This window comes from Brassica napus, chromosome C3 (genome assembly GCF_020379485.1).
Source record: "Brassica napus cultivar Da-Ae chromosome C3, Da-Ae, whole genome shotgun sequence".
Taxonomy (NCBI): Eukaryota; Viridiplantae; Streptophyta; class Magnoliopsida; order Brassicales; family Brassicaceae; genus Brassica; species Brassica napus.
This window is the reverse complement of record NC_063446.1, coordinates 16,111,508-16,126,524: the sequence shown is the minus strand read 5'-3', so window position 1 is coordinate 16,126,524 and position 15,017 is coordinate 16,111,508. Positions and strand designations below refer to the sequence as shown.

The window sequence follows — 15,017 nt, the reverse complement described above, 5'->3', positions numbered from 1 at the left end:
ACAGTCTCAAAACATTCCATGATTATCATCACTAAGTTCTCAAACAAACAAAAAGCATAATGAAGAAGATGATTGATTGATTGATAGTGCCAAGTTGATGAAATGATCACATTCCTCATCTGTAAGAAATCCCTTGTACAAAAACACCCTGCAGAAGACATCACATACTTAGATCTTCAAAACAATCAAATCACAAAGTTCTTTCTTTTTTAATAGCAAAAGCAACAAACAAATGCGGTACTGGGGGTTGGAACTTGTCCCCAGCCCAGGTTTAAGTCTTCCCGGGTGAAATGGACCGCTGCCTAACCGGACCCAGGGAATGACCCACGTAAGTGGGGAACCCTGAATTATAAAAAAAAAAAAAAAAAAAAAAACAACAAACAAACGAACCTAGGAGTCCAAGAGAGCTGAGTGACACGACATGGATCAATAACTAGAGACGAAACACTTGTCTTCTGCTTAATCACTGACCCTTCTCTGCCCCAACCAATAGATAAAAAAAAACAAATATTTATCAGTCAACACACTTCTGCAACAAGTGTCGTCCTCATCACTTCCACCGAGACAAATTCTCCGTCACCCCTCTCGAAAGCCACCACAACAACAACCCTTCCTTCATCTCCAGCCCCAACCTCATAATCAAATACATCTTCCAATCACTCACACGCAAAAGCCCCAAACCCTGATCCTCAGCCGTGTCGTGAAGGATAGAAAGGGAAAACAGAGGGATCTACGAGGAAAACAGAGAGATGAAAAGATTTGAAGAAGATACGATGAAACCATGGGATATTGGAGAGATCGAGAGGATGGGATTCGTGAAGGAGGAGATGAGTAGCGGAGAGAGAGATGCAAGAGACGTTTCTTCTGAACCTTAATTAAGAAACGTCTCTTAATTTAATTGCTAATTTTTTTTTTTTTAAATCTTAATTACATAAGAACTTTACCTAAGGAACTGCGTTAAAGATGGCCTTAGATTACTAAATATAAATTTTTAATTTCAGTTAGACAATTAATTTTATTTTATAAATTATTTTAACTCGTTTAACCGTGAACCGAGGATATAACCAGAATAGACTAATAGTAAAACCTAAAGCAGATCAAACTGACTAATAACTGTATAAAACCAGTAAAAATTAGAAACCGGCGAACGCTTTGACCAGTTTTGAACTGAATTCCATTACTAAGTATAAAATTTTGAATTTCAATTAGACAATTAATTTTATTTTTATAAATTATTTTTCTTTTTATCTAATAATATAATATGTTTTAGGTACTTACTTAAAAAATGGAGATTTTTATAAACTTGCACCATTGTACTTGTTCAAAAAATTTCACTATTTTATAAAGGTTCTACAAGTTACAACTATAAGTTAGTCAAATCAAAATCAAAATCACTATTTACTGATTTTTCTTCCACTTTATTTTGTATTTTACTAGATTTTTAGTGGAGATAATTTGGCTTATCATTTTATGTATTCTTTGAGTTATTAATTCTTTTTGCATTATATTACACAGTTAAAGATAGTTCATATGTCTCATTTTTCAATATGTAAAATTGTGAAACGTGTTGGATGATATTTTTATTGAATTTTCTATACATATTCACCGAATATTATATTCATAGGTATATGATTAATTATTATTTTAAATAAAGTTATTAAAACCAATTAAATCTGGTTAGACTACATTGAACCGACCAAAGATACTTTCCGATTCAGTTACTGCCTTACTGGTACAGTTTTAAAAATATTGCTTTGGAGGAGATATTTCAAGAATTTTTTTTTTCTTTTCAATATTTCAAGAAATTGGTGTTTTTCTTCCCCTTGCATATCAGAATTGATGACTCTTACTAAGCAAAAGTCAAGGCTTTGGCAATTTGTGTTGACGGGAATTCAAGGATCTTTTCATGATGTTCTTCATGGTACTGTGTTTGAAAAACAACCTAGTCAATACAATATTATGGTAACTTATTTTGCTTCGATATTATGATCCATAACATCAGAAGGCAAAAATTAATAAATATCACATCCTATAGGTTTTTGTTTGGTTTAGGATTTTAGTTATTTATATATTTAGTCGTATACTAGTTGTTGATTCCTCAGAGAGACAAGGCGTGAAAGGTGTCTTGTCTTGGTATCAACGAGTTGAAATTGCAGTTTCAACTGCAAGAGCGCTTGAGTGTTTGCATGACAAAGCAAACCCTCACATCATTCACCGTGACACTAAATCCAGCAATGTCCTACTCTTTGAGGATGATGTTGCCAAAGTTTCTGACTTTGATCTCTCTGATCAAGCTACTGCTATGGCGTCTCGCCTTTATTCAACTCATGTTCTTGGAACTTTCGTTTACCACGCTTCTGAGTAAGTTGACATATATAGTTGCTTGTGAAAGAAAATGTAATAGTGTGAGCTCTCAAGTCTCAAAATGCTCTTCCTTTTTTCTTGACAAATTAATATGCGATGACCGGACAATCAAATGTCAAAAATGATGTGTACAGACAGCTTCGGGGTTGTCTTACTCGAAATCTTAACTGGTCGAAAACCTGTTAATCATAGATTACCCAGAGGCCAGAAAAGTCTAGTCACATGGGTACCAACTCCTCTCAGTCCTTCACATCTTTTTCATATATGTCGACTCCAAAAAACTTTTACTATGCATCACGCTACGACTAAACTGAGCGAATTAAGACAAGGTCAAACAATGCATTGATGCAAGGTTATGTCATCAAAGAGCGTACCTTGTCTTCCATTTATTTGCAACTTACAAGGTCACCCTTCATAAATTTAAATGATTTTAAAGCATGTCCACAGCTTAAAAACGCCACAATTTACTCGTTATCATCCGGTTCTATCTCGAAATAGTCAAACCCTTAAGAAAAAGACATTTAAATTTAGCAAAACCTTATAAACATCTATATATATGTACCCTTTCTTTCTTTCTTTTTTTGTATCTAATCCTTTCCAATCCACGTCCAAGTAAAAACAACAAAGTAAAAAAAAGATGAACACTCCAATAAAACTCACCTTTCTCATTCTCTGCATCGCCCTAACCGCAACCGCATTCGTAGTCCCAGCCAAACGTGCCGACGTTACACCAGAACACGAAAAAACCGTCGCAGGAATCTGCAGCGTTGTCGAAGACAAAAATCTTTGTAGCATAACCTTGAAAACCGTCCCAAGCAATGACCCCGCCTTCTTGGTCCGTTACTTAGCCACAGCCGCAGAATCCTCTGTTAAAAAGGGCTTGAACTTCCTCTCTGAAATCAAACCCAAGTACAAAGGAAACTCATTCGCCACAAACTGCATCACTGGTTGTGAGAAACAGCTAAACAACGCCTTGGAAGACTTTGCAGATTTCTGGAAAGCCGCGGGAAAAAACATAACAAGCATGGCTGATAATTACTTCACATGCAAGAAGAAGATGACTTCGATCTTCACGTACCACTCCACTTGTCTCGATGACATTTACGACAAAACGTTGTTGAAAGAGGTTCAAGGAGGGATAGGGCTTGGGAAAAGAATGAGTGGTGAGTCAGTGGATGTGTTCGCTGGAATGGACAAAGTCTTTAACACTTTAAACATTAAGACCAAACTTAACCAGCAAGATACCGATTCGTTGCTCCCACCACCATTGTCGTTTTACTACACTTGATTTATTTATTAACATACATATTCTTATACATATAAAAACAAAGACAAATGTGCATCGATTGGGTTTTTCAGATATTTTAGGGATCTTTTAAGGGTTCCTTTTTGATGTATATTTGTAAGTAATATGTTATGGGTGATAATCATGTAAGGACCTCGTGGTTGGAAAGGATATGGGGAAAAAATGTGATTATTATCTAATAAAAACAAACTTCTTTTTTAATAAACTTAACTAGTAACTTATTTGGTATATTTATGCCCTTTATTTTATGTATGTGTATACACACAGAAAAATAAACAACTTAGAAATTTTCTGACTACCAAAAAAACTTAGAAATTTTCATCTATTACGATAGTAAGCATGCACATAGTATAATACAACATAACTAGGTAAAGATCTATACCTTGCTCGGAATAAATATGATATACACTATTTTTCGAAACTATTACTTTGGTTCATACCAAATAATTAGAATATATACCGTTTCATAATAAATTATATATTGTACTCCAATATATGGCGTTTAGTAATAGATCAGTAGATGAAATGATTCATAAATAGATAAAACATACTACATATTTTTCATTCAAAAAAAAAAAAACATACTACATATATTACATCTATAGTTTTCAGCAAGCCGTAAAGAACAACCAAGTTAAATCGCGAAATAAGGATAGCTTCAGATTATGAACACAGATAAGCGCTATACTAATTACATGGTCATGACCCCCCAGAGTTTCATCAAGGTATAATCCATAAACCAATTTCAAAAAAAAAAAATAGTTGTTCAGGTTAGAGCACATCAGAGCACATCACTCCAAACATGATATAGTTAGATGATGCAATTGTAGATATCACTATTATTCAGTCTTATTTGGTTCATAGTTGGTATAATACCAATGTATTTGTGGTTTGAGGTCGATATGTATTGGAAGAAACATTGATACAAGTGCTGTTAAGAGATTACAGAACGAGGATGAAACACAATAGAGGAATCTACAAATCTACTCTTCAGTCTTGATAGCTCTTTAATTATTTTGAAAAACTTGTCCTTGCTTCTAGAACTTCATCGAAATTAGATTCTTACAATATGTGCCAAGAAGCTGACGTCGAAAATTTTAGCATGCATTCCTTTTTTTGTAGCATGCATTCCATAACCTAAGAAAGCACCGCAAGCTCCATGTGTAAAGATGAAACTCTTCTCCTTTTATTTCTAGCTCCCATAAGTTAAATTTCCCAGTAGAGTTTTCCCATTCCCATCCACAACCACAACCACTGAAGACTGAGTCATGTGTCCATGAACCATCAATCATACATATCTCTGAGCTTATGTCTTGTAAAGATGATTGATTCTGCTTATCCTCAAGTATTAGCCTCAAACCAAGCATGGCATTCAGATTCTGCTTGTCTAACACTTTATAAAGGGTCCATGTTTATTTCTATGGATAATTTATCATTTTCGCTTTCCAAATATACCGGATTATCCAAGGATCATCAAGAATCCTATACCTCCCTCTCCTTTCGGGCTACAAAGATTTCCCATTTTGTCCAGTGAGTACCTCTTTTAAGTGGATTTGTACTTCACCAGAATTTTCAATGGCACTAGACTATAATAAACTTATCTCCTCCCTTTGACAACCATCTTGCAACCCAGCCATTGACTCGATTTTAACCTCTTTTGAGAAAAGTAAATAGTTTACGTTTACAACCACTAATATCCGTAGGAATCCTAAAATAAGATCTCATCACTCTCTCATTTTCTATTCTAGCTGAAGTTTTGACTGCTTCCTTTACATGTCCAAGCACATTTTTTACCAAAGAGTAGTGATGATTCTCATAGTTTGACGCATTGTCCCGAAGCTTTCCCACATGTCCTAATTTATTTCATAACTTCATCACATTCACGGGGTTCCATCTTACAGAAAAAAAATGCTATCATTAGAAACGGGAAGGTGTGATACCGGGGGCTAGTGCGTGAAACACACCTCCCTTTATATTGCCTAGATTCTCTGCATGATTGAGAAGGCTAACAAGAGCTTCTTTGCATAAGATAAATATGAAAGGAGACAAAAAATCTCATTGACGCAAACCACTTTTAGGGATTATGTTTCCTCTAGGTTGACCATTGAAGAGGACATGATATTTGACAGACGTGACACAACACATTATCCATTCAATCCACATGCCCGAAAATCTCATATTTTCATTACTGATCTAATAAACTCCCATTCAAGGTGGTCATATGCTTTACTCGTGTATCTTTAAAAGCCATTCGCTTATTCCTTCCTACTGGATTTGTTCGTAAAGCATGAAACATTTACTGTGCAATCATTACGTATCAGTTATCTGTCGTCCATCAACAAAGGCTGACTGGATTTCAGATATCCTGTCAGGTAACACTTTCTTAAGTCTTTGGCATAAAACCTTAGATATTATCTTATACCTCACATTGCATAGGTCGATTGGGCAAAATTGGGACATTTCATTAGGTTTATCCTTTTTGGAATGAGACAAATATTTTTATCATTTAATCTGTGAGCAATGATTTCCTCGAAAATGAATTCATTAACCATACGAGCTAAGTCGTCCTTTACAATCTCCAAAAAAAATTTATAGAAAAGAGTTGTTAAACTATCTGATCCCAGGGCATTTTCTGAATACATTGCAAACAAAGCAAGCTTAACCTCCTGTTCTGAAACTGGGGACGTAATATCTGCATTCAGTCTGTTAGATATTGTTGTACTAACGTTCGCTAAAGGTTCGTCCATGAGGTCGGGATTTGATGTGGCAAATAAATCTCTGAAATAACTAGTAGCAATGGCTACTAGTTCGTCGTCATCCACGAGATTACTTGATGAAATAAGAAGACCTGTTATCGTATTTCTGGCTCATCTCTGTTAGTAAGGGTATGGAAAAAAATTGTGTTTCTATCACCCTCCCTAAGCCAAAACACTTTGCTCTTTTGCTTCCAAAATGTTTCCTCTAACTTAAGAGCATCAGACAGTTCTTGTAAAGCTGCACATGTTTCCGCTTTTGTGGCATCATCATCTGTGTAGAGGTGTTGCAAAACCTTTTCCAACATGTTGATGTAGATAATCTTTATATAATTTTGTACCGTCTGACAATCAGTGTTTATAAATTTTTCTACTCATAAACTATTTTAAGTTGTCTTAGATATTATTTAGTATAATCATACGATTTCTTAGACCAACTAATTGTTAACATATTGTGGAGGATAATATGCTCTCATATCTCCTATTAATTCTTAATTCTATCACATATTCTGTAATCTTATACTTTGGGTAAATAGTACGACTTTCTCTACATTATATAATTTGTTGTAAGTATTTTTGAATGAATCAGAAATCATTTTTACAATCTCGCCTCCTTCTCTTTTGTTATGGTATCAGAGTCTGGCCAAATATTTTACCACGCAATCTAAAAAAAATCAAATACGACAAATGACTACTGAAGAGAGGCGAACAAATGAAGTAAGAAAACCATTTCACCGTATGATTTAACGGCTTCAGATAACTCGGGAGCAATCATCTCACATTCTATCTTGAAAACAAACAACTATGATGAATGGGCGTGGGGATTCAGACGGCACTTTGTTCAAGAAAGAATTTCAGACACCTTGACGGATCATACTTCAACTTACAGAAAGGTCACTAGATCTCAAATATTGGTTGACAATCAATGCGCTACCCGTGTCATGAATGAAGATGAAAGTTGATCTGGTGTTGTTGAAAAACATCTCCCACCGTGATGTGGCTAGAGATCTATGGGAACACATTAGGAAGAGATTCTATGTTTCCAATGGACCAAGGAACCAGAACATGAAAGCAGATCTTGCTTGTTGTAAACAACATGGCATGACAATGGAAGCTTATTATGGTATTCTCAACAAGATTTGGGACAACGTTAACAATTATAGTCCACTTCGTACGTGCATGTGTAGAAAATGCGTGTGCAATCTGGGCACTCAAAAAGAAAAAGACAGAGAACATTGTTGGACCCAATATCGGTCAACTGAGCAATTGGGCCCGAATGGCTTGGCCCACACAACCACGAGAGGAGCCCAATTTTGACGAAGCAGGAAGAAGATCGATCCAAGGAAACGGAGATCGCGGAGCGGTTCCGAGCATCACGGGAGCATCCCGTTATAAGAAGAGATCGACGCATAAGGAAATGACACGTTGAAAACCCTAGAGAGAGCTACACTCATACTTCGACCTTGTTTTCATTCATCTTTAGATCTTTTCTCTTAACGATCTCGTTTTAACGTTCGATCATGTTTTACTCATTGTATTCGATTTTATTCATCAATAAAAGTCCATTTTTGCCTACCGGAAACTGATTACATCGTTGTGTTCTAAAGATATCGTTGCCCACATTGTTTACCTTCCCTAGATTGAACTCCCAATCACTATCAAATTCTTAGTGTAGATTTTAGGATCTACAAACATGACATGGTGTAACAATTTTTGTTTGGGCTTAAGAAACAATTTTTCACACCATACGTTCAAGCTTGACGTCTCCGGAGCCTATTCCATGATTCGTGCGACGAATGCGTTTGAAAGAAGTTTAAAACATGTAAGACAAGATGAACATGATATTGATAATCATTGAACCAAAGTGGGAAGGCCTGAAGTCATGGTGTTTGCAGCACAAGCACAACCTTGTTTCAAAATTGAGTAATAAGAAAAGGTTGGTATTTGAAAACATTGTAACCGCGGGGACACTCGCTAGATAGATTTTTGCTACTTGGTGTTTCTGCAGCAAATAATTGGCATGAGGATCAGATGGTTATCCATAACGCATTTCTTCATCGTAATTTAACTGAAGAAGTATACATGAAGATCATATTCGGTTTTCTTAAATATGATTTGACTAAGGTATGTTGATTGAGGAACTTGCGTTATTGTTAAAACAAGCACCATGATATTGGTTCAGGAAGTTATTCACTGCCCTACGTATATATGGATTTAAACAACCGTTATCAGATTATTCACTATTGAGCCATACCAACAAAGGTTTACTCTACATGTACTTGTAGCTGACGAATTGATAATTTTTGAGAATTTTCCTACTACTCTTAAACGTTTCAAGGATTATCTCTCCACTTGTTTTCATATAAAAGATCTGTGCGTCCATAAATACGTTTTTGAATTGAGGTGGATCAGAATGATCAAGATTTCTATCTCTCACAAATAAAATATGTTTTAAATATAATCACAGAAACATGACTCCTAGGCGCAAAACCGTGCCAAATCCCAATGGAACAGAATCAGAAACTTTCCGTGTCCACCTCTCCTTTGTTACATGATCCAAGTGAATACCGTCGTGTCATTGGCCGCCTTATATACTTGTCAGTAACTTACTATGTCCATACTTTGGCTTAGTTTATGAAAAATTCAAGAGAAAATTATTGGGAAGTTGGGTTACGATTTACGAATGGTTCGGTACTTGAAATCAAACCCATGAGTCATGACAAGGCATTATGCTGAGTACGACCTCATACTTACGCCTTAATGGGTGGTGTGACTCTAATTGGGCGGCCTGTACGTTAACACGACGATCTTTAACAGGATATTTTGTACAGTTTGGAACGCACCAATCTACTGGAAAACCCGGAAACAACCAACAGTTAGTCTCTCTTCAGCAGAGGCGGAGTATAAGGCTATGGTGTTTCGCAAACAGAGTTTTTTGGCTGAAACAGCTATTTTATGATCTTGATATCGCACATGACAGACTGATGCGGGTACCCAGATGGCAAATCAGCTATCACTCTAATAGACAATCCAGTTCAACATGAGCGAACAAAATATGTTGAAGTCGACTGTCAGTTCATATGAGATGCTATTGTTGACGGTAAGATTTCCACAAGATATGTTCGCTCACATGATCAATTAGCAGACATACTAACAAAGGCCTTGGGATGCAAAGAGCTTCGAGTTTTTCTTCGCAAGCTGGACATTTGGGATATCCATGCTCGGAGGGTGTTAAGCATATTCTGGAGGATAATTGTGACAACCCGCTCCGTGGGAACTACCTGACCCGTGGGTCCTAGGCTCACAGCGCTGTAGCGCACCGACCCCAACCCCTCCATTATGAGTTCTCTCTAACTCCATAATTAGGTTGTTGGTGAGCCTCGAACCCAAGACTTCACCCTTTAACAGCATTTCCACTGGACAAGCTGTCACCAATTGACCTCACCCATCAGAGCATAATTATTGAAGGGTTCTTAGGATGAGATTTTTAGCAGAATATAAGAACCCATCTCTTAATTTTTAACCAAAAGAACTAAGAACCGGCTCTTAAATATCTTATTTAAGAGTCGGTTCTTAGATTTTTTAATTAAAAGTTAAGAGACGGGTTCTTATATTCCGCTAAAAACCTCACCCTTAGAACCCCCAATAATCATGCTTTCATACCTTCTACCTAAGAGATGTACACCATTTAATCTTGTGGTAACTAATTTTTAACCTCACAACTAAGAAATTGCATATTCTCGAAAGTTATAATATTTTTATACCCTTTTCATTTGCAGCTTTGGTTCTAAAAATTGGTCTATACATAAATTTGGTTCTAAACGATTTTTTTTATTTTACATGTGATTTATACGATTCAAATCGGTTTAAAGTGTTTTAAACCAGTTTAAATCGATTTACAAAGTCTATATATGTTAAATTATGCAATAATATTGATACAAACTCAAAAATTTGCTAATTTATTAATATACATCTATTTTGATCAATTCATCAAAATAAATTTATAATTAAACCTTAAAATTAAGGTATCGTATATAAAATTTTAAATATATACTAGATTTTGACCCGCCCTTCGAAGGGCGGGTATATTTTTGTTCTAATTTTTTTTTGAAACATTTAATTTTTATATTTATGTTTTAATCATATTTGTGTTTTTTTGTAATCATATTTGTGTTTAATCTTAAATTAATTTAATTTCAATTTTGGTAGAAGTATTAAATATGTCAAGTTGCATAACTATACACTGTGCTATATGTATTTCAAAATTATTTTTAAACTTTATTCCTGTAACATATTATATTTTCTTAATAGTTACCTAACATAATTAGTCAAAAATATTCGTATAATTTTTTTTTTGGAATCGACCGGAAAATCAAGTCGTGTACTCAATTAGACATGAACTATATACCCGGATAATTTTTAAAATTTTATATTCGAAAACCAGTATTAAATCCAACCTGTCCCAACCCACTCTGAAGAACGAACATTTTTTTTGAAAAATGTGAAAAAAATAATTTTAATTTATTATGTTAAATATATATATATATATATATATACATTGTAAGTATATTAATTGTATACGTTTAGGGCCAGTGTATTAATTTCATTTTTAACATTTTCATTTTTTTAAAAACTGTTTTATAAATTTAATTTAATTATTATGCCAAATTCTTGTGTAAGTATTAAGAAAGTTTATTCTTTACACCAATCCATATTATTTTATAATAAAAATGCGTATATTTTAGTTTTGAAAACCTGTTTTATTATTTTTAAAAACTTTTTATTTCTATAAATTGTAAGTTTCATTTTTTGTACTTTATTACATCTATACATTTATTGTTTGGATTTTTGATTATATAACAAAAATAATTTTAATTTTACCAGGCTTGCGAAGTGGATTTATATCATTTGCTTCCAATGTAAAATGTGTTGTTTAAATGAGCCAGTGAAAAGCTATTCATTATTTAATGAAATATGAAGTTGGGTTCGCTAAACAGCCAAAAATTTGTCCAACTTTAAGTCAATTTATACTCTTTCCGTTTTGATTTAATTATCGTTGCAAGGAAAAATTTTCGTTTCAAAATTATTGTTGTTTATAGTTTCAATGCAAAATTTATAAATAAGATTCTCCACTTTATTTTTCTATTGGTTGAAATATGATTAGGTGTATAGGTAATCGTGTTTTTATTTTAGAAATTTACAAAATCATATGCTTCTTTAATCTGTATGTATAAACTTAAAACGACAAATAAAATGAAACGGAAAGAATATATCTTTTCCATTATGATGTTCGCATTAAAAGAAAATAGAAAAGTCAAAGCATTAAAAAGTCTTCTTGTTTCTCTCTCCATGTAAACTTAATTCAGCCGCTCTTTCTTTATTCTTTTTAGTTTTCCCATCATTTTTTCTTCATAGTTCTTAAATTTATAAAAAAACCACAAACAATTAAGAACAAAAAATATTTTACACAAACTAACACTATACATAATTTTTTCAACATTCTGTGTTTTTAACTGAGTAGAAAGAAGTCACGACGAACCACCCCCGTCAAAGATCTCTACACTGAGAATAAAATATAATTTTTACAAAATCTGCATTGGTTAATTAAACAAAACAATTTTAAAATGAAATAAATAAATTATAAGTTCTCATAGATGATAGTTATCAAAAAAAGGAAGTTACGAGGGTTCCTAGAATATAGGAAAAAAAGAAGGATGTCACGTAAGAGGAAGAAATATGTAGATTTAGATTTAGTTATAAAAGAGTTGGTTTATTTTTTTTTTAAAGTAGGTTATAGGAAAAAATTGTTGTTGGACTGAACCTATATCAATTGGTCACATTGTTGTTTTAATAGAATAGATGTAAATCAATAATTTGTTAATGTCTGGATTTCGTCTGGAGCTCAGAATGCCTAGCCGCTAAGCACATAAAATTATAGCTATTATTCGTTCTTTATTTATATATTCTTTTTTTGAAAAGATTTATTTATTTACATATATAGTTTTTTTTTTTGAAGATATTTACATATATAGTTATTGTCATTTGTCAGTCAAGCCACCTCTAATTGATCAAGAACGTACGCCATGTTTATTCTTTTTGGTAAAAACCATATATATTTATCTTGTGGTGGCCAAATTTAAACCTAGTAAGTAATTAGATAGTCTCGTAAGCTAATTAAAGCTTTTTGACCAGATATTCTCAGCCACTAGTCGACCGTTAATCTCTCGCTCCATGCAAAATCCATGCACTTCTATTTTTAGACACCAAAAGCTTATATAAATCCCCCCTAATCCATTTCAATATTCGCTGCCCCAAGTCATTAAACAACTTGGCTTTTCTCTAATAAAGCCCCTCCCTCTCGGATACCTCTAAATAAACCGGAGGGAGCAAAAAAAAAAAACATTCAAAAAATACACAAAAATAATAAATATTTAAAAATGATTGGAAAAGTTGTTGTCTCGGTGGCCTCTGTTCTCCTATTGGTCGGAGTAGCCATAGGAGTCGTTGTCATCATTAATAAAAATGGTAACACTCCCTTGTCTCCTCAGATGAAAGCCGTTCAAGGTATTTGCCAAGGTACTTCCGACAAAGCCTCATGTGTCAAAACTCTTGAGCCGGTCAAGAGCGATGACCCGAACAAGCTGATCAAGGCCTTCATGCTTGCTACACAAGATGCACTAACCAAATCATCAAACTTCACGGGTAAAACCGAAGGAGAATTGGGTTCGAGCATCTCGCCAAACAATAAAGCCGTTCTTGAATACTGCAAGAAAGTTTTCCTGTACGCGCTTGAGGATCTCGGTACCATTCTTGAGGAAATGGGTGAAGATCTTAACCAGATCGGTAGCAAAATTGACCAGCTTAAACAATGGTTAACCGGTGTCTACAATTACCAAACCGATTGTCTTGACGATATTCAGGAAGAAGATTTGAGAAAGACTATTGGAGAAGGCATTGCAAGCTCCAAGATTCTCACTGGCAATGCTATCGATATCTTCCATACCGTCGTCAGCGCGATGGCCAAGCTTAACGTCAAGGTCGATGATTTCAAGAACATGACAAGCGGAGTCTTTTCTCCTTCCGACAAAGGAGCAGCTCCCGTCAACAAAGAAACTCCTCCTGTCGTTGATACTCCCGTGGCTGACCCAGATGGTCCTTCTCGTCGTCTCCTTGAAGACATTGACGAGACCGGACTCCCAACATGGGTTTCAGGTGCAGACAGGAAGCTCATGGCAAATGCTGGACGTGGCCGAAGACGCGGCGGTGGTGGTGCTAGAATCAGAGCTAACTTTGTTGTGGCCAAGGATGGAAGCGGACAGTTTAACTCGGTCCAACAAGCTGTTAACGCTTGTCCCGATAAAAACCCTGGCCGATGCATCATCTACATTAAGGCCGGTATCTACAGAGAGCAAGTTATCATCCCTAAGAAGAAAAACAACATCTTCCTGTTCGGAGATGGTGCAAGAAAGACCGTTATCACTTACAACAGAAGTGTTGGTCTCAGTTCTGGAACCACCACTTCTCTTAGTGGCACAGTCCGTAAGTCTCATCACACCCTAATTTGCTAATTACTATTACAAACTAATCGGCGATAAATAGATTAGTGTAAGTATCCTATATATTACTATGTCACAACAGAATACGCAATGTGAGAGTTTATATATCCTTACACTTTTTAGATATTAAGATCGACTCAGTAACCTCTATTTAATCCTAATAAACTCATATTGCTTATGTAGAGGTCGAATCTGAAGGATTCATCGCTAAATATATCGGATTCAAGAACACAGCCGGTCCAAATGGGCACCAAGCCGTGGCCATCCGAGTCAATGGAGACCGCGCTGTCCTCTTCAACTGTAGATTCGACGGATTCCAAGACACTCTATACGTCAACAACGGCCGTCAATTCTACAGAAACTGTGTCATCTCAGGAACAGTCGATTTCATCTTCGGAAAATCAGCAACCGTTATCCAAAACTCACTCATCGTCGTCCGTAAAGGAAACAAGGGACAATACAACACCGTCACAGCCGATGGAAACGAAAAGGGATTAGCCATGAAAATCGGTATCGTCCTCCAACACTGCCGCATCGTTCCGGACAGGAAACTAGCGGCAGAGAGGTTGACCGTAGAGTCATACTTGGGAAGGCCATGGAAGCAATACTCTACCACTGTGATCATGAACACTGAGATCGGTGATTTGATTAGACCAGAAGGTTGGAGAGTGTGGGATGGTGAAAATTTCCACAAGTCATGTAGGTACGTTGAATACAACAACCGTGGACCAGGAGCTAACACGAATAGGAGAGTTAACTGGGCTAAGATCGCTAGGACTGCAGGTGAAGTTAATCAGTTCACTGTGGCTAACTGGTTAAGTCCCGTTAACTGGATTCAACAAGCTAACGTTCCTGTCACGCTTGGATTTTAAAGCGTATAAAAAAACAAAAAAAGACTAGTACTTGTTTCTGTAAAAGGTGAAAAATACAACATTTGTTTTCGATAGGATAATATGTATGGGAATGAAGTTGTAATAACAAATTATTTTTTGTTTGTCTCTCGTATGGAAGATGAATAAAGACGCATTCTTTAAAAAA

General features: G+C 35.3%; 3 protein-coding genes and 1 long non-coding RNA gene across 4 annotated transcripts in view; 3 read left to right on the top strand and 1 right to left on the bottom strand.

The window, feature by feature from the left end:
* The window catches only part of LOC106438315, a 1,518-nt gene extending 590 nt beyond the window's left edge, over window positions 1-928 (bottom strand). Inside the window, exons 1-2 of the long non-coding RNA XR_001287392.3 lie at window positions 391-928; window positions 1-148 (exon numbers count right to left, since the gene is read on the bottom strand). The exon at window positions 1-148 is cut by the window's left edge and continues 136 nt beyond it. This is a non-coding gene — a long non-coding RNA (uncharacterized LOC106438315). The remainder of the gene's footprint in view (window positions 149-390) is intronic.
* Window positions 929-1,839: 911 nt separating this feature from the next.
* LOC111203626 (probable receptor-like protein kinase At2g47060) lies at window positions 1,840-2,365 on the top strand. Its single transcript, XM_022697537.1, has 2 exons — window positions 1,840-1,921; window positions 2,157-2,365. Exons 1-2 carry the CDS (start codon window positions 1,840-1,842, stop codon window positions 2,363-2,365), a joined length of 291 nt encoding a protein of 96 aa, XP_022553258.1.
* Window positions 2,366-2,942: 577 nt separating this feature from the next.
* On the top strand, window positions 2,943-4,275 carry LOC106443675 (probable pectinesterase/pectinesterase inhibitor). Its single transcript, XM_013885216.3, has one exon. The coding sequence runs from the start codon at window positions 3,002-3,004 to the stop codon at window positions 3,650-3,652; it is 651 nt and encodes a 216-aa protein (XP_013740670.1). The 5' UTR covers window positions 2,943-3,001; the 3' UTR covers window positions 3,653-4,275.
* Window positions 4,276-12,719: 8,444 nt separating this feature from the next.
* On the top strand, window positions 12,720-15,017 carry LOC106441917 (pectinesterase 5). Its single transcript, XM_013883664.3, has 2 exons — window positions 12,720-13,962; window positions 14,163-15,017. The coding sequence occupies exons 1-2, from the start codon at window positions 12,861-12,863 to the stop codon at window positions 14,849-14,851; spliced, it is 1,791 nt and encodes a 596-aa protein (XP_013739118.3). The 5' UTR covers window positions 12,720-12,860; the 3' UTR covers window positions 14,852-15,017.